Source organism: Oncorhynchus keta, chromosome 18 (assembly GCF_023373465.1).
Source record: "Oncorhynchus keta strain PuntledgeMale-10-30-2019 chromosome 18, Oket_V2, whole genome shotgun sequence".
Classification (NCBI taxonomy): Eukaryota; Metazoa; Chordata; class Actinopteri; order Salmoniformes; family Salmonidae; genus Oncorhynchus; species Oncorhynchus keta.
In genome coordinates this window covers 18,483,047-18,510,849 of record NC_068438.1, presented here as the reverse complement: position 1 = coordinate 18,510,849, position 27,803 = coordinate 18,483,047, and the positions used below count along the sequence as shown (strand labels likewise).

The following is a 27,803-nucleotide window of genomic DNA, read 5'->3' as shown; positions in this document are numbered from 1 at the left end:
CGTCAGGTCTGCGTGGAAGAGAGGGAAGGGAGAGGGGGGAACGAGTCAAATAATTCACTCATCCCGGTTTTTTAACAATTCAAGGGATTGAGCAAATTCTTTTTTTTTGTGTTTCCAAGAAAACATCACACACCAAGTTCGTTCTCTCTAGCTCAAATCGCACTGCACACGCGCAGAGTAGGCAACAGTCAGTTCACGAGAGTTGAATCACACCAAGTCAGTGTTAACACCGGCGCTCACGCGTGTCCGGGAGTTTACTCGAGAACCGTTATGCCGGAGAAAGATAAGCAAGCCTATTAAGATGAGATGCTGGACGACTTTCCCTAACTACGTCCCAATGGAACGTAACTTCCTGCTATTTCCTTGGTGAAGACAGAAAAGTACCATTTGGAAAATAAATGGATTCGAGCTCATAATATTTCATGAGGTAATATAATAACATGATTTCCTATGTTCATTGTACCTGCCTATCTAGGTGCTTTGAGCTTTGTAAACAAGCTCAGGCATGGAGTCAATCTGAAAACGCCATAGTTGGATAGGCTCAGGTTCTTTAATGCGATTAGTGTTAGGATATACTTTATTTTTTCCAGCGTTATTTGACTACCTTGATAGTGATGGTGAACGCGACAACGCTATATCTGTAGCCTATTTCAACAATAACAGCAACAGCAGTGTCCTTGACCGTTGTATGATGCGGTGATATTATGGAGATGTATAACAGTCTATGGTCACACGGTCTATAAAAAAATTAATTGTAACTGATATGAACATGTAGCCTATAGTACAATTGGAAAGTCACAATTTCTTTACATTTCACATATGCTCAAAGAAGTTATAGGCTATATGCTTCTTATTTTCACAATATCATTTTGAGGTTACTGTAAATTTGATGAAAACAGTTGTTACATAATTTACTCAATTTCTCAAAAAATTTCAAGAGCCCTTGTCTGAGATTGTACGTTTCTTTATGGATCGTAGCCTAGATGCTGTGTAGAAAGGACATTAAATGTCATATAAAACACCAAAATACCAGTCTGATACATGTTTCAGGGCCCTGTGATGGTATTCAAAGCTTATTGACATTAAAGCTATGAGAACCATGGATGCAAGGACTGACCATCCATTATAGTAAAATTATAGTTTTAACCATGTTTTGATGTTATACAGTGTTTGTTTACATTACGTTGTTTACAATCATTGGACTAAATCAAGCTTTTATTTTGGGTTCTAATGGGGGTATGACAGTTGAACTTAGCTCATGAGGCATTTATAAGTCCAAAATTGGTGTAGCAACTTTCAATTCAAAAGTTATAAAAAGTTAAACAAACAACAATTCTATCTGTTCTGTTTAAGATGAAAAATAGTTAAATAATGTTAGAAAATATTATTATTAGTATCATTATTATAATAGTTAATGATGAATAATGATAATGATAAAACTATCATTAATATTCATAATAATATATTTAATTCGTTTATACAGACTGACTGCCAGATGATGATTTTAGGACATGCTTTTAGAATGATATGATCACAAATTACAACCAAATAATTTCATCTACAAATGGGAGTCTAAATAATGTCATTTTCATTCAATAAATACCTAAATACATAACTCAAACAATTATGTTGGATGTCTCTAAAATGTGGACTATAAACAATTGCACAAATTTACAATAAATAAAATCATATTTTATTTTTCATTTGACTCTTAACATTACATCCTGAGATGTTCTGTTAATTAGTATACTGACATTTGAAGCCAATCAATCAACTAAACAACTGATTAAAACATAGGCCGTATTCACTTTTGTGGAGGGAATCGAACATTAGAGAACTGCTTTCCAGGTTAGAGATTTTACAGCACCATACTCACTTATTACTTTGGTACCATTACATTTTTGTTGTGATAGGTCAGTTTCACATCCAAAATAATTTTGCACAAATGGCGTGCTAACAAGCTCAAGGCTACGTGATGTGATTCTACTGACATCGCTGAGTAGTAGCTGCCAGAGACGTACATACAACAACAATAAAGGTGCTCTTTCTCTGTCTCTCTCTCTCTCTCTGCAACACATCACCAGATGCATGAGACTGGCTGCTGCACAAAATGGTAGGTCAGGTTTGAATTTATGGTAGCTGTCTCAATAACATGCATCATGCATCATGGCTATGCATTACAGACTGGGAGGCGAAAACACAGACACAGATACACTGACAGAAACAGGCAAAGACACACACACACACACACACACACACACACACACACACACACACACACACACACACACACACACACACACACACACACACACACACACACACACACACACACACACACACACACACACACACACACACACACACACACACACACACACACACACACACACAGGACAATCTGCCATGAATAGTTTAGTGGATTATATGTCTGGGAGTGACACAGATATAAACAGAGGGCTAGCTCAGTGTGTTTAGTTAAACAGGGTAAGTGAAAGGGCCCTGTTCAGGAGGGTAAAAAAGTACCACGGCTGATTTGCAGCGCGCCTTATCTTTATTCGCTTTAGCAAATGTCTGCGTTGGTTTACAGTTGGAGCCCCTTCTCTTTCATCCTGAGAGAGAGCACTCACATTGTTTACATGCCTGAGATTAAGGGAGGGCCGGGGTGAGTGTAAAAACTATCCGAAATGTACACTGTATACCTTTATATCTGCGTCGCAAATGGCACCCTATTCCTCATATAGTGTAGTACTTTTGACAAGGGCCCATAGGACTCTGTTCAAAAGTAGTGCACTATATAGGGAATTGGGTGCTATTTTGGACGTAGACCTACAGTTTGAGTCTGTATGGTAAAATGGCTGGGGGAATGGTTGCTATGGGAGAGGAGAGGGTCTTGTGAAACTGAACTGTATGGAGCAGACGAGGCTATACCAGGCTGTCTGTGTGTCTGTGTCTCTCATGAAAATATGTTTGTCTTTGAGCTGGGTTTAGAGCTGTGAGAGCACGAAGCTTAGCTGGTGATCTGGACTAATGGAATGAACAGTGTTTAGGAGCCGTTACATAAAACTATCCCCCGTATGCTAGAAAAGTAAATATTTAATCCAACTCTTCTGAAGAACAAATTAATCTTGACCCCATGTGCTTAATATCGTGGTCTCCAAGCATGCAGGCTGAGTAATTAGCTTATGTCTAGAGTTTCTTATGATTTACGGTGTTAATATGCAAATATATATTAGGAATATTGTAATTTCATTCATCAAACTAAACGTCAGAGAATCAAAATGGAGATGCTATAACAGAAATAGAAATATTCAATATGGCCGCTGGTACACCCATCACAGAGCGCAGACTTTAGTAATTGTAATTCTATGGCCAGAATGTTGCTTGAATATTTATGATTACTTAGTAGTTGTGTATTTACGATGACCTAATAAGCACAACAGTGTAGTCATATGTGGGAATAACGTCACTTGAATGGGTCCGGTAATTCAAATTCTATGCGACGAACAATCAAGTTTGCTAGCTACTATTCAATCTTTTCATATGAGGGGAGAGCAGAGCAGTGGGTGCAGTATACAGTAGACGATTCCTCCTTGAAACTCACATGGGACCTCTCTGCAAACATAGATCAGATCTATTTTGCATGAATGAAGGCCCATCTTCATAAAGTATTTGGGTCATTGTAACCAAATTCCCCCAATGGCACATGGCCCTTGCTGCAGTGATCCACCTTGAAATGACTTTGCCTACACAATTCAACAAATATTTCTATTAAAAATGGTTAGTAGCTTGGGGACGAAACAGTGACCTGGTTTCCAAGAACTGAAACATCTATTCCAAGAAATGTCCCACAATGAGAGAGCATGCCTTGAATGAATTAATATGCAGTTTATTTTTTTATTTTTTTATTCTCTCATTGCAAATATTTGTTGTTACATTTACATTACATTTAAGTCATTTAGCAGACGCTCTTATCCAGAGCGACTTACAAATTGGTGCATTCACCTTATGACATCCAGTGGAACAGTCACTTTACAATAGTGCAATTGTTACAATTGTTGAATACACACCTTCAAGTGTGTATTATTGCAGTGCAAGAATGAGGCATTGACTTCTGCATCCTTGACATTTCCTTGTAAGGTTTGATTTGAAATAATTGTATCTACCAGAAATGTTAAAACATTTAAACAATTTACTTTTGATTCATCGTTCAATATAAATAGTAATTCATAAAAAAATATATACTTTTCTCGTGTAAATAACAGACACAAATTGAAGTAGACGTGTATTTTACCCAGACCAGATTTTCTTTCTAAAACAGATAGGAATTCCATTGAAGAACATCATTCAAGGTGTGGGATGACAACATTTAATGATCTGATAAAACATTTTTTACGGAGTCCCCTTTAGTTCCGTTTGTTTCTCCCATTGGTCATTCTGCAGATGTTCATTAGAAAATATTGAATTAATTAGCAGCTTTCCAGTAAGATGTGTTTCATCTCCATACAGTATTAATATACATAATTATTGTAGAAATACAAAATGAACAGCAATTACTGTACAAGTACATTATGTAAATGCACTTCCTGTCAATTAGTAGTTGAAAAAATAAATAATAGCTACATTAAATATTAGGCTATGTTTTTAGGGGCAGGGTTCATCTTTGTATCTTGAAGGTGTGTTACATTGTGTTTGTGCATGGTGTATTTTGTATTTTGTCCAGTCCATTCCATGGGAATGTGTTATTTAAGTATTTTACGAGACAGTTTAGTATTGGAGTCAGTCTGTGTATTTTAAGTCTGTTATTATCTTTAGAGATGCTCTGTTTGATTTTAGTATTATAGTAATTCTATGTCACAGATATCCTATTACATTACTATATAAGTTCTATATAAGTTCTATATGTAATTCTATGGTCTATGTATTGTAAGTCTGTGTATTGAACTGAAGCTGGTGTTTTCGTCTCATAGAGATGCTCCAGGAGAAGGCCTCAGCTGTGACGGATGACAGTGTGACTGGGGTCCAGTCTGGAGGGCCCTCAGACCTCAGCCCTGACTCCGCTCACCTGGGCCTGCCTACAACTCCCAGCATCCCCCAGGGCAATGAGCCAGACCAGGTAATCATGGGTATTGTAGGCTCTCAACACAGCCAGAAACACAACTGCAAAGGTATTATATGTTCAGAAGTTTCCTATTCTTGGAAATGACAAAATGGGTATGTTTCCTTGCTCTCAATTTCAATGATTTTAGCTATTATTAAGGAAGTCGTTGACTTGTTAACAAAATAATTGGCCATATTAAGTGGGTGTTTTTATTTCTTGTCGGGGAAGAGTAGGTGGACACCCTATCAATTGTGAACGATTTATTGAGAATGAACTGGTTTAACTTAAAAATGCAGATGTCATAATGTATCTTGAAGGTGTGTTACATTGTGTTTGTGCATGGTGTATTTTGTATTTTGTCCAGTCCATTCCATGGGAATGTGTTATTTAAGTATTTTACGAGACAGTTTAGTATTGGAGTCAGTCTGTGTATTGTAAGTCTGTTATTATCTGTAGAGATGCTCTGTTTGATTTGTAGTATTATAGTAATTCTATGTCACAGATATCCTATTACATTACTATATAAGTTCTATATAAGTTCTATATGTAATTCTATGGTCTCTGGTCTATGTCTATGTATTGTAAGTCTCTGTATTGAACTGAAGCCGTTGTTCGTTCATAATGTGAGTTGTCTATAAACCCACAACAGGTTGCCAACCCTCATGGCTGTCTCTACCTTTCTCTATTAGAATATTGAGAACATCAAGGTTCTTATTCATGAGAGGGAGCTGTGGAAGAAGTTCCATGAGGCGGGAACAGAGATGATCATAACGAAAGCAGGCAGGTGAGTACCTACAGTTCATAAATCACAGCAATACATGGGTTATACCATATTAGTAGACTAGCACTACACATTCTATACTATACTAAACTGTACCAGACTCATCTCAGATTCCCCACAAATATGTGTTACTTCTGCAAATTGAGTAGCTGCTTTCATTGGTGTTAAAATGTAGTCATTATGGCACCTCCATTTTGAGTAGCTATGGCCATCTGTTGGAGCTAAGGCAATCAATTACACCATGCTACAGTTATGTCACGCTGGGTCTCAGGTAGAGAAAATGAAGAGACATCATTTCTGCCCCAGTGAACATCTAATTGAAAACACAAACCCACAGCTCTGCTCTGTGTGTTAGATTTAATGCTGCCCTGTGGATTAGACAGTCTGGCCCTTAACCTGGACTTTAACCAGAAGATGACTAGATTCTCTCTAACCAACCTCCGCCCACCCTACATTCCTCACAGGGGCTTTTTTCCCAGTCCAAAATGTAAAAGGTCACCACAATTTTTCTTTAATGCCACATCAACTGTGAAAGATGGGCTTTACCTTGTCCAGCTGATAAAGTGTGCCGAGAATCCTTTAAAACCTTTGAAGGGCCCGGCCTCAGAGTGATGCTTAGCTACGCATCTCCACCAGCTGCGCTCAGCTGAAAAACCTGACTGACTGAATAGGCTTATACAGTCAGTCAGCCTGAGAAGCCAGAGAAGAGCAGGGCGGCGTCCAAAACGGCACCCTGTTACCTTTATAGTGCACTACTTTTGACCCGAGCCGATGGTGAGCATGAATAGGCTGCTATATGGGACGCACACCAGGTTTATGTTGCTCGGTAATGGAGCAGGAGCAGCTACAGTGTGTAATTCAACAATTCTAAGAATGAACTCTGTCTGAACTGATGTGAAGATAAAATGTTATTGAACATAAAAATGGATTGTAAATGAAACCAGTTGTAGGCCACAACATTGTGGAATGTTGTAGGTAGGATAACAAAAAACTGTAGGGGCCAAAATTGTAATCTGAAATTTTTACAGGTATATTTCTATGTAAAAATTATGAGTAAACATAGCAAGGCCGCTTCACTGCTACACCAGCTCGAGCTAGACATTTTGCACTGCATGTTCTAACATAAATATTGTTGTTCAATTGGCAACTGAGACTGCCAAAACAATTCAATGCCAATCTATTCCAACACCAACTTTTTTCAGAGAAGTATCTGGAAGGAGCATCAAGCAGTAGTGCTCGGAGCTGCTAGATGCTAAAGGATCTGACGAGCTCGCAGGTTTTAATCCCTCTCAGTACTTGAAGAGTGAATGAGTAAATTAATAAATGAATGAATGAAGGTTCTCAGGAACATTTTCTTTTGTAAGGGATGACAGTGAGAGGTCAACATGCTATAGAGGTTGTGCAGTGTCCGGTCAGCACTCCTTGGAAGGGGCACAGTGCAGCTTGGCCATTCAGCCTCTTACAGTGCAGCTTGGCCATTCAGCCTCTTACAGTGCAGCTTGGCCATTCAGCCTCTTACAGTGCTGCTTGGCCATTCAGCCTCTTACAGTGCAGCTTGGCCATTCAGCCTCTTACAGTGCAGCTTGACCATTCAGCCTCTTACAGTGCAGCTTGACCCTTCAGCCTCTTACAGTGCAGCTTGACCCTCCAGCCTCTTACAGTGCAGCTTGGCCATTCAGCCTCTTACAGTGCAGCTTGACCATTCAGCCTCTTACAGTGCAGCTTGACCATTCAGCCTCTTACAGTGCAGCTTGGCCATTCAGCCTCTTACAGTGCAGCTTGGCCTTTCAGCCTCTTACAGTGTAGCTTGACCCTTCAGCCTATTACAGTGTAGCTTGACCCTTCAGCCTCTTACAGTGCAGCTTGACCCTTCAGCCTCTTACAGTGTAGCTTGGCCCTTCAGCCTCTTACAGTGCAGCTTGACCCTTCAGCCTCTTACAGTGTAGCTTGACCCTTCAGCCTCTTACAGTGTAGCTTGGCCCTTCAGCCTCTTACAGTGTAGCTTGGCCATTCAGCCTCTTACAGTGCAGCTTGACCCTTCAGCCTCTTACAGTGCAGCTTGGCCCTTCAGCCTCTTACAGTGCAGCTTGACCCTTCAGCCTCTTACAGTGCAGCTTGACCCTTCAGCCTCTTACAGTGCAGCTTGGCCATTCAGCCTCTTACAGTGCAGCTTGACCCTTCAGCCTCTTACAGTGCAGCTTGACCCTTCAGCCTCTTACAGTGCAGCTTGGCCCTTCAGCCTTTTACAGTGCAGCTTGACCCTTTAGCCTCTTACAGTGCAGCTTGACCCTTCAGCCTCTTACAGTGTAGCTTGGCCCTTCAGCCTCTTACAGTGCAGCTTGGCCCTTCAGTCTCTTACAGTGCAGTCAGTGAACTCCTTACTGAGGAACGTAGATGTAGTTTGTTATTGTGAGTGCAGCAATCCCATTCTTAATTCTTGCTCTTCAACGTACCTAGGCAGTGCTCATTCTCTCCCCTCTCTCTCTCTTTCTATAGGCACAGTGCTCATTCTCTCCTCTCTCTCTGTCTGTACACAGCAAGTCAGTGGGAGCGGTGGCAGAGGGGTGATAAGAGGACCACGGGGCCCGCTTTCAGCGGCGTCTTGCGGTGGCCTGGAGCACTCCATCATCCCCCTGCCGCTCCTTTTGATCTCCCTCAGTGTTGGATGTTCCCAGAGACTGGGTGGGAGTCCCAAATGGCACCCTATTCCCTGTATAGTGCACTAGATTTGACCAGAGCTCTATGGGCCTTGGTCAAAAGTAGCACATTATAAATGGAATAGGGTTATATTTGGGAACAGCCTGGATAGATCCCTTGACTGGAGGGCCTAGGAGGCAGGGAGGCTCATAGTGCTGGGCTGCTAGGAAAGAAACAGCTGGCACACACCACACAAACACACACCCACACACTGACACTGATATCATACACATTCTCCATCTCCATTTCTCATTCTCTCCAGTCCTCTACACACACAATCACTCTCTCAGGCACGCATGTTCACAGAAAACACATGCCTTGAGAAAATGTGGCAATCAGCTTGTCCTGACTTGTTTGACCTTGTTTTGACAGGCACTCGCTCTAATAACGCATCCCTTTCCATTGTTCATCATTGTCATATTCCGTTTTTGATGACACAAAGGCGTGCTTTAGAGTAAAGTCCTGCACCTCAAGGGGATGGGCAGTAAAGCTTAGATATTTCTTCATGGCTGTTTGGCAGCTTTGCCATGGAAACCACAGCATCTGTCATCAGGCAGGGCTGAGGTGGCTGAGCCATCGAGGTCCTCGATTAGCCATTAGCAATGCTAAGTGATTCAGTGTGGGCCCCCACGCTGAGCTATGCTGTGGACCCCGTCGTGGAGATGAGTATTTTGGTAATGGACTCAGAGGCCCAATCGAACACGGTTTCCACCGTAACTATACACCACTATTTCAACTCATGAGTCACGTCTTTGTCAGAAAATTGAATCATTCTTATGGATGTGCTGAAAAGCCATCAGCAATAATGTCAGGCTGAGTTACATAGAAATAGCCTTATATCCTCCTAGAGACCTCCTGATCTGTTGATACAGGCCTCAATATGGGCCTGGTTGGAGGGTGTGAGTGGGGCTGGGATGAGCTGCAGGTCTGTTTTGGAAGTTCCCCTCAGATTAAAATGTCTTTCTGTGAGCATGACACCAGGACTGATCTCCACACTGATTCAATTTGGAGCCTGAGAGAGAGAGACAGAGGGAGATTACCTGCCTTGAATGCCCTCTACTGTACAGGATGGGTTGAGTATTTGTGATCCATGAACAAGGCATTAGTAAGGGCTCCTGTCAGGCCAGAAAGATCTGGGATGGGTCCTTTGAAGTATTGTGCGTTAGCAGCAGATAGAGGCTGGGTCCCAAATGTCACCCCGTTCCTTATATAGTGCACTACTTTTGATGCACCCAGAGCCTTTTGCTTGGTCTGCTTAGGTGGCCCCAGCTCTCTGCTCACTCTTACACTCATCTGTTCAGAGAGCATGTCACCGTCAGCCTTTCACAAGTGTGTCTCACACTCTTCTATTTAAACCTTTTGCCAGGGGATATGGGAAGCAGCAGGTCAACTGTACTGGAGTACTGGACCATTCTCTCAGGGGGTGATGCGGTACGATGACAAGTCAGATGTAAAAACTGCTGTCTGATCTGGACCGCCATTAAAAAGCACTTAGGGGTTTATAAGGGGTGCTGCAGATCCCTTTGCAACTTTTTGCTTTGACGCAGATGTGATGAAAAAGAGAGCCGTTTCTCAGGGAAGAGGTCACGGAAGGTAGCGCCATTCATGTGTTTTATGGCCTTGTCTGCTATATTAGCATATTCTGTCTATCATTCCTGAGTCTCCCTCTCTCTCTGAGATGGCTGAGAGCAGAGAGCTACACTCACAGCGTTCCTACACTTCTCTTTTTATGGCGCTGCTGCCGCTGCACTCTCAAAAACCATCATGTGAGTTCTAAGAACATCCCACTGGGAAGACCATGTCATTTTAACCTGGAAATTTGATTGAAATGTTGATCAATGAGATTTCAACCTTTATCGCCCCACTCATAAAGACAGCCAGAAGTCTGTTGAATAACTGATGTGTTATCACTATGCTTTCAACCATCTAAAAGCACAGTAAAGTTCAAATGGGAATACAATATCAGATATTTTCTATTCATATACCAATTTAATGTGTTATCACTGTGCTTCATCTAATAGCACAACCAAATTACATGGATTGTAGTTGAGATTACATCAAAAGTACATAGTGTAGGGGATCAATGCTGTTTGAGATTCTGCACAGATTATTATAGCAATTGTGAAGCTCTCCACCGACCTGCGACCTTTGCGTGCTGTCTTGAACATGCTTCTATGATGACAAAAGAAGACAACCTCAACATGTGGCCGTAGATGTGTTAGTCATTTTAAGGTTGAATAAATAACGGGTTCAGAATATTAGGAAAGAAAGAGAAGCCATCTAAATATATGCATATTTTTCTGTGTCAGCACCAATTGGTAGATTCAAAAATACTCTGATCTCGTAGATTATTTTGGGTTATGAAAGTATGTAGAAATCATAACAAACAGATTAGGACAGCCTTTATGCATGAAAGATATAAAACTGTGGTTTGATTCATTCTGAAAATTGCCTCATTCAGTTCTTTAACCCATGGTAATGTTGGAAGATTAGTGTACATAGAATTATAACAGGGAGAAGAGTGTACAACAGTAGGCTATACCCTCGTCTATTGCCTGCACTAACCATGGAACTGTGGGATGAGACAGCCAAGTATTGCTCTATGCATATGGTTCAAACTGTTACGGCTTGGTCTGTACTCCGCTCCATAACGATTTAATAAAAAATATGATCAACTGTTACTAATGATCCTCAGCAACAACCACATGGTGGTGACGACATTTACAGAAAAAGCAAAGGAACGTAAATGAAAGAATGGAATGAAATGGAATGATAATGTAGGCTATACCAACTGAAGGGAACTAACAGTAAGTTGGCAGTTAAATATTTGTTGTTATTAGGCCTACTGATGGTCGATACTGATAGTGGCTAATATTTAACATGATTGTCAGAGAAAGTTGAGGTAGTCTATAATTAAGACATTCAAAAGTGGCTATCCCTGCAAGTTAAAAGGCCATACACTTAAAATGATGCATAATGGCACAGCGTTTCATGAACTTTACTGTGGGAACGTTATGTTGATATGCTTCAGTTTGCTGCCATAAGGCTGGTTTCACATTTTTCTCCAGAGACTATAAGGTGAAATATATCTAAAACAAGTGTATTTTATATTTTTCAATTCCCTTATCCAAACAGATTAATAATTTACCTAGCTCTTATCCATAGTTCTTGTCAAGTTGTAAATTACAGTCCATGGAGAATGGTGTTATTTATATCGGGAGACAATTATGTTGATGCTTTTTTTCTCTTGGAAACAGGATGTTCACCAGACTTTTTTCATGGTTTCTTGCGCGTAAAGGTGGTGGATTTACGAGGGAATTAAGTAAAGGTCAGCATACAGCATATCTGTAGACACACCTCAGCCACACCTTAATTTACTCAATCTCCACCCAAAAGGAATAGCAGGTGAAAAGCTTGCTATTCTCATGCTTAAGCTCAAGGTCAGTATACTCGTAGTTGGAATCGGCTCCATATTGAATTGTGTTTGGTTGTCAATGCAACCAAATATCAACATTTGAAGGAGATGTATCTTTTGTGCCACTGACTTTAATTCCAGTTTGTCTACAAATTAATAATTGATTTAGAATTCAGGTCTCCATCTCAACCAAGAATCAAAATGAAAGATTAGGACTAAATCATATCAAACTTGATGTAAAGTGCATTTAAAGTTTGATTTAGTCTTAGTCTTTAATTTAGATTTTTGGTTGAGATGGAGACATGAATCCAACATATCAATGATTCATTTGTAGACAAACTGGAATTAAAGTCAGACTAAGTCAGTGGCACAGATGGAACTATCCAAGCAAAAGTATGTGGACACCTGCTCGTCGAACATTTCATTACTAAATCATGGGCATTAATATGTAATTGGTCCCCCTTTGCTGCTAAAAAAGCCTCCACTATTCTGGGAAGGCTTTCCACTAGATTTTGGAACATTGCTGCGGGAACTTGATTCCACTCAGCCACAAGAGCATTGGTGAGGTCGGGCACTGATGTTGGTCGATTAGTTGTAATAAGGAGCATCCAGATGCTGCACTTGATAAATTTATAAAATTGCGTCTTCCAATTATTGATAAACATGCACCTGCTAAGTAACTGACTGTTAGAACTGTTAAGGCTCCATGGATTGATGAGGAATTGAAAACTGTATTGTTGAAAGAGATGGGGGCAAAAGGAGTGGCTAATACATCTGTCTGCACATCTGACTGGCTGACTTACTGCAAATTGAGAAATTATGTGACTAAACTCAATAAAAGAAGAAGAAACTGTATTATGAAGCCAAGATCAATGATATAAAGAATGATGGAAAGAAAACTTTGGAGTACTTTAAATGAAGTTATGGGCAGAAAGACAAATTCAACTTCATCTTTCATCGGATCAGATGTCTTATTCATCACAAAAACATTTGATGTTACCAATTCTTTTATGATTACTTCATTGGCAACGTGGGAAAACTTAAGCAGGAAATTCCAACAATGAACAGTGCGCCATCATATTCATGCATAAAAAAAAAATAATGAAAGAAAAGCATTGCAAGTTAGAATTTTGTAAAGTTAATGTGGGAGAGGTGGACAAACCTGGCATTGACAACTTGGAAAGCTGGACAAGATGGAAAGCTACTGAAGATAGTAGTTGACTCTATAGTCACTCCTGTCTGTCATATCTTTATTCCGAGCCTAGAGGAAAGTCTTTGTCCTCAGGCCTGGAGGGAAGCCAAAGTAATTCCCATACCCAAGAGTGGTAAAACAGCCTTTACTGGTTCTAACAGCAGACCAAAAAGCTTGCTGCCAGCTCTTAGCAAACTGTTGGAAAAAAATAGTGTTTGACCAAATATAATGCTATTTCTCTGTAAACAAATGAACAACAGACTTTCAGCATGCTTATAGAGAAGGGCACTCAACATGTACAGCACTGACACAAATGACTGATGATTGGTTGAAAGAAATTGATAATACAAAGATTGTGGGAGCTGTACTATTAGATTTCAGTGCAGCCTTTAATATTATTGACCTTTTATGGAAAAAACGTATGTTATGGCTTTTCAACCTCTGCCATATCGTGGATTCATAGCTATCTATCTAATAGAACTCAAAGGGTTTTCTTTAATGGAAGCTTCTCTCATGTCAAACATGTCATGTGTGGTGTACCACAAGGCAGCTCTCTAGGCCCTCTACTCTTTTCTATTTTTACCAATGACCTACCACTGGCATTAAAAAAAACATGTGTGTCCATGTATGCTGATGTATGCAACAATATATGCATCAGCAACCACAGCTAATGAAGTCACTGAAACCCTTAACAAAGAGTTGCAGTCTGTTTTGGAATGAGTGGCGAGTAATAAACTGGTCCTGAACATCTCTAAATTTAAGAGCGTTGTATTTGGTACAAATCATTTCCTAAGTTCTAGACCTCAGCTGAATCTGGTTATGAATGGTGTGGCTGTTGAACAAGTTGAGGAGACTAAATTACTGGGCGTTACCTTAGATTGTAAACTGCTGTCATGGTCAAAACATATAGATTCAATGGTTGTAAAGATGGGGAGAGGTCTGTCTGTAGGTCTGCTTTTTAGACACCACATTCCAAAAACACAGGAGTGGCGGGCCGGCAGGGATATCCTTGTCTCACCTAACAACACTTGGCCAATTGTGCGTCGCCCCATGGGCCTCCCGGTCACGGCCGGCTGCGACAGAGCCTGGTCTCAAACACAGAATCTCTGGTGGCACAGCCTTAGACCACTGCGCCACCCGGGAGGCTCTATGACTTGCTCTTAATTATAATCAGAGTGCTGATATAAATACTATGCATGCTAGTCTCTCTTGGCAAAGAGTTGAGAAGAGAGTGACTGCGTCACTTATTTTTTTAATAAGAAACAATAATGTGTTGAAAATCCCAAATTGTTTGCATAACCAATTTACACACACTTACCCCACTAGACATGCCAACAGGGGTCTTTTCACAGTCCCCAAATCCAGAACAAATTCAAGAAAGTGTACAGTATTATATAAAGCCATTATTACATGTAACTAAATCCCATCTCATATTGCTCAAATTAACAGCAAACCTGGTTTCAAAAAAAGATAAAGCAACAATGGCTCTCCCCTATTTGACCTAGATAGTTTGTGTGTATGTATCGATACGATATTTAATGTTCTTCTGTCCTTGAGCTGATCTAGTCTATTAATGTTCTGTATTTTGTCATGTTTCTGTGGATCCCAGGAAGAGTAGCTGCTGCTTTTGCAACAGCTAATGGGGATCCTAATAAAAGACCAAAATACCAAACCAAGATTAGTCTGTTGGAGTGGCAGCTGATGAATCGTGATTCATCATTCCAGAGAACACTTTTCCACTGCTCCAGAGTCCAATGGTGTCAAGCTTTGGTGATCTTAGGTGGGTGTGTGGCTGCTCGGCCATGGAAACCCATTTCATGAAGCTTCCTGAAGAACAGTTCTTGTGCTGGAGTTGCTTCCAGCGGCAGTTTGGAACTTGTTGCAACCGAGGACAGACAATTTTTACGCACTAAGCGATTCAGCACTCAGAGGTCCTGCTTTGTGAGCTTTTGTGGCCTACCACTTCGTGGCTGAGCCGTTGTTGCTCCTAGACATTTCCACATCACAATAACAGCACTTAAAGTTGACCGGGGCAGCTCTAACAAGGCAGAAATTTGACGAACTGACATGTTGGAAAGATGGCATCCTATGACGGTGCCATGTTGAAAGTCACTGAGCTCTTCAGTAAGACTGCCAATGTGTGTCTATGGAGATTGCATGGCTGTGTGCTCGATTTTATACACCTGTCAGCAACAGGTGTGGCTGAAATAGCCAAATCCTCTAATTTGAAGGTGTGTCCACATATTTTTGTATATATAGTGTACATCTTCTTTAAATGTTGATATTTGGTTGCTTTGACTACCAAAGACAATTCAATATCCATTTTTTCTACAAATTAATAATTTATATTTTGGATTCACTTCTCCATCTCTGCCAGAAATCTCAGTTAAAGAATATAGTCTAATCAAACTTAAATGCACTATAAATAAAGTACGTTTTGATTTAGTCCGATTCTTTAACTTTTATTTTTGGTTGAGGTGGAGACGTGGATCCAACGTGTCCTTTCCACGTAGATTCCACATCACAATACGTTGACAAATTACATGGAAATAACGTTGATTCAACCAGTTTGTGCCCAGTGGGATTGTACTTTACATATGACCCTCAACTCTGAGGTCCCCTATGACCTCTCTAGCTCTTCCCAATCAGTCTTTAAGCCTGGCTTGATACGCTTTCTGAGCGCTAATCGTCTGCTCGCTCACCTGCCAGATAGAACACTTTCCGTGCTGATGCTCCACTCAGGGCTAAAACCCTCCTGCAAAGCCAGAGAAGAGCCTCTTATGCATGCTTACTGTGTGCCCTCAGCCCAGCGGAGAGACACCTTGGGGCTAAAGCAGATTTTCATTAGCTCATCTGAAGAGGCAAATCTTTTCCAGTGTAAGGTAGCTAGGTGAGGGAAGGTACTTAGGTGCTCAAAAAGCTTGGGTGACATCATTTCCTAAAGCGCCTTATCAACTCGCCTTATCCCGTTCAACATCCCTCAAAGCTCGAAGGTGTGAGGGCAGCACGATGACAAAAGGCATTATATAAACCTCTGTATTTACGGGTCTTACGATACTGAAGGTGTTTAGAAGCTAATGGCAAGTCTTTCCAAATTGGATCAGGATGAGGTGACTTCGTCACCAATAACGAAACACCTGCTGACCCAATTCGTGTTTGAGTGAGTTGGGGAGCGAGCTTTATGTCTTGTGGGTATAATGGTGGGTGAAATCATCGTCATTAGGGAATGTCTAATTTAATGTAAGACCCTTCTCGTGTCCTTCACAGGAGGATGTTCCCCAGCTACAAGGTGAAAGTGACGGGTATGAACCCCAAAACCAAGTACATCCTCCTCACAGACATCGTCCCTGCCGACGACCATCGCTACAAGTTCTGCGACAACAAGTGGTGAGTCAGAGACACCTTTTAAAAAATGTGATTCTTTATTTAACCTGGAAGACCGTTGACAAGGAATCTCCTTTACATGGAAAACCTGGTCACCAATACAGCAGCTATTTGTTATGTATTTATTTGAACCTTTATTTAACTAGGCAAGTCAGTTAAGAACAAATTCTTATTTACAATGACAGCCTACCTTGGCCAAACCCTAACCCGGACGATGCTGGACCAATTGTGCATCGCCCTATGGGACTCCCAATCATGGCCGGTTGTGATACAGCCTGGAATCAAACCAGGGTCTGTAGTGATGCCTCTAGCACTGAGATGCACCACTCTGGAGCCCCTATACAGTCAATACAAAAATCTACATATTAAGAACAGACAATACAGCAATACATACAATACAACAGTATACAAAATATACCAAGACAATGATAAAATCCTGCCAAAATCCTTGTCAGGGTGGTTCTTCCAGTTTGCAGTATTGCTCAAGTTCTTCTCTAAGCTCAGGGTTTAGATGAGTAACATCCTAAATGGTTGTTATGAGACATCTAACCATTCTACCCTGTCTCAGATGCTGCTTGGCTTTAGAAAGGGGGGGTCAAGAAATGGGGTGGTGAGGGAGGGTGGGGAGGGAGCGGTGGTGAGCTTAAGGAAGGTGAAAATAGCTCTCATCTTCTCAGCCACAGCTTCAGCCCCACCGCTCTGTGGAGGCCTTCCTCTCACCTTAGGAAAACAACCCCCAATGCTGTAGAGTAGACAATAACGGTGGGTGCAAATGAGAGAGACATTTAACACTCTCAGACAGTTTTATATGCTTGAGGTGATGCTGCCTCCCACATTCAGTATACACACAGACAAGCAGTACACACGCACACACACATCCCTGGCAGAGGGCACTGTTCCCGGCATGCTCTGGAACAAACACTTTACATGCTATGACATCATTATGCAAACCAAATAAATGGAAGGGTACAAATTAACATGTTTCTGCATTATATTCTTTATTTATACCTCCCTCTCTTCCTCGCCTTTCACAAATGTCATGTTGGATAATGTAACGTTGTTACCATAGTGGATCCCATAGCGGATCCCTTTTTGGTGCTGTATAGAACCCTTTTTTGAAGGTTCTATAAAGAACTATGCTCATATCGTTCTAAATGGAACCTTTATGGTGCGTTAAATAACCCTTTCCTATAAAGAACTATAAAAAAAGGTTCTCTATAGGACCAAAAAGGGTTCCGCTATGGTTACAAGCTTTAAACAGTACAACACTTTGTAATGGTTCTTTATAGAACCTTTATGGAGAATGGTTCTATTTAAAACCTTTTTCAATCTCAAAAGTTCTACAAATAACATTTTTTGAAGAACCATACAGGGTTCTTTTTTTCTGGTTAAAATTCCATAGGTTATATTATTTTATAAACTGTGTGGTTCGAGCCCTGACAGCCATGCTATATCAGACCGTATATGATGGGTATGACAAAACATTTATTTTTACTGCTCTAATTACGTTGGTAACTAGTTTATAATAGCAATAAGGCACCGGGTTTTGCCTAAGAACAGCCCTTAGCCGTGGTATATTGGCTATATACCACACCCCCTCTGGCCTTATTCTTATTCATTGTTTTAATTGCAATATTGTATTTACTTTGCCACCATGGCCTAATTATTGCCTTTACCTCCCTTATCTCACCTCATTTGCTCACATTGTATATAGACTTGTTTTTCTACTGTATTATTGACTGTATGTTTGTTTTACTCCATGTGTAACTCTGTGTTGTTATATGTGGCAAATTACTTTGCATTATCTTGGCCAGGTCACAGTTGTAAACGAGAACTTGTTCTCAACTTGCCTACCTGGTTAAATAAAGGTGAAATAAAAAATAAATACAAATGATGGCTTAAGTGTTTGTTGACAAGTTGAATCAGGTGTGCTAGCTCTAGAACAGCTGGGGGTCCTTAAGGAGAGAGTTGAGAACCATTGACTTACACAACAGTTCTCAACTGACAAAAGGCCATATGTGACTCTTTCACAAGACACTGTCACTGGCCATAGTAATTTTCAACATGGCATAACAAAAAAGATTAGATAAACTGGAATGACACTCACTCACTGTTGTACAAAAAGAGCGGTGCACAAACCACCCCCCAAAATATGATAATGAGTTTCATTATTTTAATTATCACTGAAATTGGAAATAACACTTTTTTGACTCCGCAAACTGCAAAGAACTATTGAAGGGCTCAAAGGGTTCTTTGGGTCAGTATGGTTCCACTTAGAACTATCACCCTTCACAAATAACCATTGAGGAACCCTAATTTGTTGTGTGTATTGGTTAACAACATTTGCTTTGTGTTCAAGACCAACGTGTGTGATGTTCATCTCCCACTCATCTGTTCATTCATTCATCTCTATCCGCTCATTGATGGAATGGAGAGATGGAGAGTGAGTCCAGGCACTTGCTGCCTCCAGTCATGGATGTCTAAATTTAGTCTGTTGTGGTTGAATAATGAGGAAAACCAACTGGTTTCTGTCAATTTAGTCATTGCTCTTGTGAAAAGGAGCGCCCTAATCCCCTCTTCCCACAAAAACGGGATCATTTACATCAAAAAATACATTCTTCCAAACATTTTCAAACATCCTGGCTGCAGAGAAATATCACCACTTCTCAGAACGAGAGAGAGGACGCAAATACAGTATGATGATCATCAAAATCTCTAGTACTGTAATATTTTAAGTGACAAGGCTGTCCACAGGCAACTTTGTTGTTATTGAGGTCATGGTACAATAGTATGCCATGCCATGCATGCTCCTTTGTTCTTTCAGAGCACACCAAGACCAGAACCTCATGTCTCAGTCGCTGCGCCAACTTAACTGTAGCTACGGATTGTCATTAGCACACAGTTCATTACCGCAGGGCACTGGCAAGCCGCCTGTCAAAATCTATGGGATAAAAACAGCTTGGCTGTACCCACTGGCCTTCCAGTGACCCTTTACATTGGGTGATGCCTAGAGAGGAAACAACTTATGTTAGAATTGAACAAAAATAATTGACTTTTCAAAACAGGTTTGGACAATTAACATAGCAGGTTAGGAGAATTAGGTTAAGGTTAGGAAAAGGGTTAGGTTTAGCTAAAATGCAGCAACTTTTGACATCAATTTGATATAAACTGTATCCCTCTAGCCATGACCGGTGATGCCACCACAGCCTGCTTCTGCCACTGCCCACCGGAGCAGCATCAACCGTTGGCACTGCTGGCCGTGCAAATGACAAAACAACCGTCTCCAGGGTAGGGCGTACTGAAACCAGAACCCGACATCACGTCACGCCAAGAAAAAAAAGTCTGCGTCCTAAATGGCACCCTAATCCCAGGGCCCGTAGTCAAAAATAGTGCACAATGTAGGGTACCATTTGAGACCCAAACAAAACCCCCATAAAATGCACAACTGTGCTTTGCTTTCTCCAGCAGAAACCCAGCCATTTCTTGTTTTACAGCCATTTGTTCCTGATCTTTGTGGGGTGGCTTTGGAGGGCCTGGAATCCCAGCGGTTGCCAGCGTGGGGTTCTGGACTCTTTCAGCAACACCTTGGAGGAGCGTAATTAGCAGTGATGTTACGGTTGAAGCAGCCTCCAGTCTGGGGGAATGGTTCCTCTAGCCCCATAGTGTGAGGACTGAAACCGCTGCCATTACTGACTGTAGCTACATGTGTTTATTATAAAAAAGGGATTCTTCAGAGGACAATCAGTGAGCACGAATGGAGTTGTGTGGCTGCTGGAAGATTTAGCCATGCCGTGACAAGAGGTTGACAATAGGGTTTGCTAGAGCACTGGGCTGCTGGGTTGCAAATGGTTGCTGGATTGCCACAATGGTTGAGACATCTTGGCAGAGAAATGGTCATGGTTGCTGCTAGCAAAGCGGTCCTTATGATGATCACGACGTTGCACCTTAATTTGTCTCTTCATCTCCCTCTCTTTCCTTCCCACTCTCGTTCTTCTCTCTCTTCTCCTTTTCTTTCTACTCAGGATGGTGGCAGGCAAGGCGGAGCCAGCCATGCCAGGGAGGCTCTATGTCCATCCAGACTCCCCGGCAACAGGAGCCCACTGGATGAGGCAGATGGTGTCCTTCCAGAAGCTAAAGCTCACCAACAACCACCTGGACCCCTTTGGGCATGTGAGTGACTCTCAGTCTACAAACTAATGTCAACATTTATAATCTTTAAGCTCAATTAACTGTAAAGGGGTAAAGAGAGAGAGAGCGAGAGAGAGATGATTAGCTGGGCGGCAGGTAACTAAACCCCAAGCTGACTAGGTAAACATCTGTCGTTCTGACCATGAGCATGGCAGTTAACCCACTGTTCCCTGGGCGCCGATGACGAGGATGTCGATTAAGGCAGCCCCCTGCACCTCTCTGATTCAGAGGGGTTGGGTTAAATGCAGAAGAAGCATGCAGTTATACAACTGACTAGGTATCCCTCTTTCCCTTTACTGATTCTCACAATGTAGGTGAATTCACATCCCAGGAAGGCACTGGGTCATTTCACACAATAGAGCTTATCACTTCTCCTGGTAATGTAAAACAAGAGAGGTGATTGGACACAGCTCATTTTCTCAAAACTACACAGTAGATGAGACTTAAATAGACTAGTGTTAAAACAAGAGCCGAAAATATGTGTTTTTTTTAACAAGAGACAGAGTCATAAAGCTGTCTTCGTGGAATGAGTGGGAGAGAGGAGAGAGGGGGAAGGACTCGAGGAAGGATGGCCAGAGAGGAAAAGGAAGAGAGCAGGAGAGAGGGTGAAAGATGGACTGAAGTGGAGGGAGTGGCGGTGAGAGAAGAGAGGGAGAGAGAGAAAGCATACGAGAGAAAGTGAGCATCTTGCCACAGAGGGAGTGAGAAGTGTGACGGCGGCAGCAGTGCTGCCCAGAGGAACTCTGAGCAGGCTTGTCCAAAGCCATCCCGTCAGAAGGCGAGCTCATTAGGTTCATAACCCCTGGGATCAGTGGCGGGGCTCGCTGTCAGGTTGAATCCGCCGCCTGGATAGTGATAAGGGCGAGTAATGAGGACAAAGAGAGAGAGAGGGGCCAGGTCTTACTAAGCCCTGCTGATAGAACAGTCCACGCCAGCAGGGGAGCCAGAGAGCCTCTCCCTCCCTCTGGCCTGCATAGCACTGGATCCACCACCCACCTGACCCACTAAACCAGGGGTGTCAAACATATGGCATACGGTCCATGGGGGTGGGGGGAATAAAATCCAGCTTGCTAATAATCACTGAAATGAAAGCTAGACAGTCAGGGAGCACAGAAAATTCTAAAAACGATGGATAGAGGACTATTCTTTTCATATTTTGACTCCTAGGAAATATAAGCAATTTTCAATGTGGCCCTCCGGACCTCATTGAAGACCGAGAGGCAAAATGAGTTTGACACCCCTGCTATAAACTGACCCACAGTTGAAATAAAACAGCTTGTGAAGTCAGCTAATGACAGTCAATGATAGACTATGTTGTTTGTGCATTTGAGAGTGTGTCTTTTCAAGAGTGTTTGTTTATGTAATGTGAGTATGCGGTCTGCATGACTGTGTGTGCAAGTATGTGGGTCAGCATGGTTGCTCGTCCACAGTTCAGAGCAGGATGGCCATCAGCTTGATTCAACCCAGGGGTATCTCAGATCTATGACAACCCTTCCCCTTCCTCACCATCCCCCACAAACTCTGCCCTTCCTCTCCCTTCGCTGCTGACCTGTCAGCATCAGCAGTAAAAACACTATCACTGATCTGGGATCTGGGCTCCCACTGACCCCTGCTACTGTTGACCAAGAGAAGGTCCAAGGAATCACTCCTGAAATGCTGTCACTTCCCAGTTGTCACTGAGTGTCTTGGTTTAAAAACCAGTTAGCAGACATTTTTACCCAAAAGATGAAAGAGAGAATGCACGATTTGGTTCTGGATTGATCCAAGGAGGGCTTGTCCTGATCAATGCAACCAGACAGCACAGAGAGAGTCAGACTCCTTTCAGCACTGCCTCCAGACAGACCCCGGCCAGACTAGCAGACTAGACAAAGGTCGTGACCATAGTCTCCAGTCAACCAACCACTAGCTTATTTCTATCAGTTCCGTCACTACAGAGTCTGTAGTCAGCCAATGAACCAATTGATTATCTCTGTCTGAACCTTGCCTCAACAAAAGGGGGGAAGGGGCATGTGAGCATTGGGCTGTTCAGGGTGCAAATATGACCCCAGCTGCCTGTGCCCTGATACCACAGGAGGCTGCTGAGGGGAGGATGGCTCATAATAATGGCTGTAATGGAGTGAATGGAATGGAATCAAACACATGGAAACCGTACATTTGATGTGTTCGATAACATTCCATTTTTCCGTTCCAGCCATTACTATGAGCCTGTCCTCCCAAATGAGTCTTAACCTCTTTCTGTGATAGCCTCCTGGAGGGGCTGGCCTCTCAAGTCAGGGCTCTGGTACCAGCGGGCTGTGAGTCTAGAAGGTAGGAGAGCTTGATGCTCATCGGTCCTGACAGAGCTACGCTGGAGATGACCCTGCTCCGGTCCTGCTGACGCTCCAGTGAGCATGTTCCTAGGCTACTGGGCTACTCTGAGCAGACTGGTGCCGATGTGCTGACCTAGCCCCCCCCCCCAACCCAAACATTGAGCACGCTCCACACATGCTGATTAATGCACTATACAGTTGCAACTCAAGTGTGACAAAGGGGTGCCCACTTTTCAGTATCAACACATTGAACTACAGTACATTGACAAATGTCCACATTGTATGCACACTAACGCCAACTCCAGGAGCATTAAAATAGGCCTACTTCCAAAAAAGGCTAGCCATGGAAAACTTGAGCATCGTAAGCACCCCATTCACACTACGAGTCTATTCAAGTCAATACAATTACATCACTTGGCATTTAGCATCTAGGGCAGGGGCAACCATTCATTTAAAGAGGGAAAAACGAACCTCTTAAACAAACATCTTTAAAAGTCTCAAGACTGTGGTGGTGGCCGGTCATTCACTGGTTCCTCTAAGAGGACTGTGTGCTGTGATCGACTTCGTTCGTCTGACCTTGTACTGGTTTTTCTTTTCTTCTACATTTCCTTCCTTCCCACTGATAGATCATCCTGAACTCGATGCACAAGTACCAGCCTCGGCTCCACATCGTCAAGGCTGACGAGAACAACGCCTTTGGGTCTAAGAACACAGCCTACTGTACTCACGTGTTTCACGAGACAGCCTTCATCTCCGTCACCTCCTACCAGAACCATAAGGTACAGTATGTGTGCCACCCATGTAGTTGTCCACCTGCTGTCTGATGTTCAACGTCTTCTGCACATAGTCACGTTTCTAATGTCAGTAATACGAGAGCATGTCTTCAAAACACTATCTGCAGGAGAAAGGTTCCAAATCCAAAATGGACAGTTATAGATCAAGTCAAGTTTTCATAGTCAAGTTTTGACTGAACCTAGCTGCACATTCCATGATGAGTCAGTGCAGTGACAAGATATGTTGCTGTCTTCCCAGATAACTCAGCTAAAGATCGAGAACAATCCATTTGCCAAGGGTTTCCGTGGCAGCGACGAAGGGGACCTGCGTGTCTCCAGACTCCAGGGGTACGTTCTGTTATGTTTATGGGAATGTGCCACTCAATAAAAGTATATGGAATATTTACTTTATCATGGAAACAATTCTTCTTTTGACACAGTACATCATTCATTGGAACCATTTTTTCCTTTTGGAACTTGTTCCATTTCTTCCTTTAGCAGATTTTTTCCCCACCTGTGAATGGATTAACTGTGCTTGCTTCCTTTAATACATCGTTCTCTCTCTGCAAAGTACAATCTATTAACGCAAGTGTTGGGGAGTAGTGAACTACATTTAGTAATTTAATTACATTTTGCAGTAGCTTGGTGGTAGTTGAACTAAATTCAAATCTTGGTAGTGTTTTCAGTAGTTGCTATGTAGTGGTGTAGCTAACTAGCTAACTAGCAAAAATAACAGATGGGTGTTGGCAAGAATGTACCTTCTTTTTTACATCATACCTGCCCAATTCTCACTTGAAACACTATTTTTGTGTGCATAATCAGTTTTTGTGTTTAAACTACACATTTTGTTAACATCTGACTCCAGAGTGATCTGTTCTTGCAATTTGTAGGCTATGACATTTCAGATTTATATATGATAATTTTTCACTAAGTAGTTTGGATGTAGTGAACTACTTTTTCAAAGTAACTTATTAAGCAAACTATATTTTTCTTAGGGGTAGCTTTGGTGTAGCTTAACTTCTTCCAGTGTGAAGCAATTGGTAGCTTGGTAAACTATATTTTCAGACTAGCTTCCCCAACACGGTAACTCTAATCCTTCCATTCTTGTTTCTCCTTCCTGTCCATAGAAAAGACTACCCAGTGATTTCTAAGAACATGGTTCGCCAGAGGCTCCTATCCTCACACGGTCACCTGACGGGGAAGCTGGGAGCTGGGGTACACCTGTCGGGGCACCCCCAGGTCCTGTCCCACTACCAGTATGAGGGTGGGATGCCTCTGGGGAACTCAGACCACCAGGAACACATCTCCAATTCCTTCCCTCCCAGCCGAGAGCCCAGCCTGCTCTACCACTGCTTTAAACACAGAGGTGGGTTAGCTAAAGACCTACCTGAAAATCTCCACACCTGTCAATCACAGAAAGTGGGCAGAACTCATTAATCTTTCAGAAAACTTTCTCGTCTTGCAATACTTCTTTTGGTGCTACACATCAATATCACACAGTATAGATGGATTGGTACACAGTTCTGAACAGTATGAAGAAGCATCATAGGACAGCAGGGTGATACATACGAGTTTTTGCATTCAGTTATGATGATTCAATCTTCATTTCTTTACAGATAACACCAGGCACTTGGAACTGGGTTGTAAACGGCCGTATCTGGACACGGCTCCTCCACCAGTCTCAGAGGAACACTACTTCCGTTCTCCTCCCTCCTATGAGCCTCCACTGTTGTCCCACCCCTACTGCGGTGAGGCCATAAGCTCCAGGGAGGCCTGTATGTATGGAGGGATGGAAGGAGAGAACGGCCACGGGGCTGTGGGCGCTGACGACCTGGTTCCCCCCTCTCTGAACTGCAACGTATGGGCGTCGGTGCAGCCTTACCCCCGGTACAGTGTGCAGACAGTGGAGGCCGTCCCCTACCAGCCCTTCACTGCTCACTTCACCAGTACTGCCACCGCCACCTCCGTGGTGCCCCACCACGCCCCTTCCGGTCCCTCACGCCCCCAGCCCGACATAGGAGTCTACAGTCCAGCCACGGCACAGCGAGGCCTGGCCGTCATCCCCTCGTCATCCTCCGCCTCGTCTTCTCCTCCACCGGTTCCTGGTTCCAGGGATAGTAGGCCGCTGGTCTATCCTCCTCTGTACCACAGGAAGCCTGGGCCTGGGTCTCCTCTCCTGCCTCACAGGGAGTTCTCGGCCTTCCCAACACAGAGCGCCCCCCCATCTATCCGGGACCCGTCCTACCAGTACCAGATGGGGCAGAGCAGTGTAGGGGCCCACTGGAATGATAGCTAGGGCTATGGGGTGCTGTGTGGCTCCTGAGGCAGCAGCGATGTCCACCCACCCGGTCGGTCCAGAATCAACCAGACTCCCCCTAGCCAGCCAGCCAACTTTGAACTGCCTGTGAGGCATCTGAAGTGAGATTATGTTGAAATACAGCCATGATGACCTTGCCAAGTTGCAAGGAAGCTATAGTAGTTTAGCATGAGGAGAAGCAAATCAGAGTGGCCAAACTCCAATAGAATCCTCCATCTGCCCAAAAGCTCTGCACCTTCAGATCCATGGAGGAGCATCAGGACTGTGATGATGATGAGTATTCCAGAGGAAGAACCCCTCCTATAGCGTGGCTTTAAAAAATGATCAATGTCAAACAGTGTCAAAAGGAGATGAGTTCAGCAAAGTGAAGAGTATCCATTATGCCTTTGATGTTTTTGAAGTAGTGTGTTTAGGATTAAGATGGACACGTATGTACCAGTAATGAATTTATTAACGTTTCTAAGAAAAACATTTAAATGCAAAACTTTATCATATCATATACGACGGAGTGGGACATGGATGTGTATGTGCAAAGAGATTGAAGTAACAGTCCAAATGTTTTGTTGAGACCTTGAGTAAAGCCTTCATTTAATTTGCCTTCTCTGCTTGTGTTGAGAAACTTTGCCAGTTAGAAATCTGTTGAACTTTTAAACATGGGCTGCAGGTGAACTACACAACAAGCCCACCCATGCAGTCCATTTGAGCAGAGCTTAAGTGTTTGTAGGTCCAGATCGCACCTTCAGCCATAAGCCTCTGCTAGCCATGTTTTAAGCTAGCGTGACACCACTTAGCATGAAGCCAAACATCCGCTAGGCTAACGGCCCTTAGTTACAAACCCGAGGTCCGTTCCAAAGCAGCGTTCCCGCCTGTTGAAGTGGGACGTCGGATAAGGTCCCTGGCCAACCAGATGGGAGCTTAAGGAATCGCTGTTAAGTCAACGCTAGTGCAGAACACAGAGCTCCGCACAAATCCCAGCCCCAAATGACTGAGTTGGAAAAATCCTTACAAGACTGCAAATGTAAAACAGCCCGAGCGGGGCGGGCGAGGAGCCACATTGTGAAGTCAAGCTGAGCTGAACTGAAGCAGGGATGACCGTGTAACATTCGGCAAGGCCTGGCCTGTCTGACCTTGACAAGTAGGAATGGGTAATAATAGAACAATATGGTGGTCTATTACCTGGCACACTCACGTTATCCCTTCCTTTCTTTTGATATTCGATATAACTTCTTTTTTTTGCACACCTGATTAAATAAATATTTTTATGCCTCCCATTGTTGCTTAGCGTTATGTTTACTCCAAAAAGTTGAAGAGGTCAGATAGAGTTGAAAAGGTCAACAGAGTAGCTTTGTGGATGTATTATTTTGGTAATAACAATGGTAATGGATTCAGTCTGAAATGAATTTATGTCTATCCTCCACTAGCACTTACCTGTCATTGGTGATCTAAGACACATAAGCTCACATCAATCATTACGGGCGGCAGGTAGTCTAGCAGGTTAGAGCGTTGGGCCCACAGAAATATAAATTATATTTCTATTTCCCTTGAGCAAGGCTCCAGGGTCGCCGATTATAATGGCAGACCCCGGCCATGACCCCGATCTCTCAAAGGGTGTCTCAGGGAGAGGTTGGATATGCAAAAATCACATT

The 27,803-nt window shown here is 42.7% G+C and overlaps 1 protein-coding gene across 1 annotated transcript; it reads left to right on the top strand.

The window, feature by feature from the left end:
* On the top strand, window positions 1-27,499 carry LOC118396961 (T-box transcription factor TBX4-like). The gene is made up of 9 exons (XM_035791347.2): window positions 1-427; window positions 4,971-5,116; window positions 5,791-5,885; window positions 16,454-16,573; window positions 20,593-20,740; window positions 23,694-23,846; window positions 24,100-24,188; window positions 24,968-25,206; window positions 25,457-27,499. The coding sequence occupies exons 2-9, from the start codon at window positions 4,973-4,975 to the stop codon at window positions 26,134-26,136; spliced, it is 1,668 nt and encodes a 555-aa protein (XP_035647240.1). The 5' UTR covers window positions 1-427; window positions 4,971-4,972; the 3' UTR covers window positions 26,137-27,499.
* Window positions 27,500-27,803: the final 304 nt, after the last annotated feature.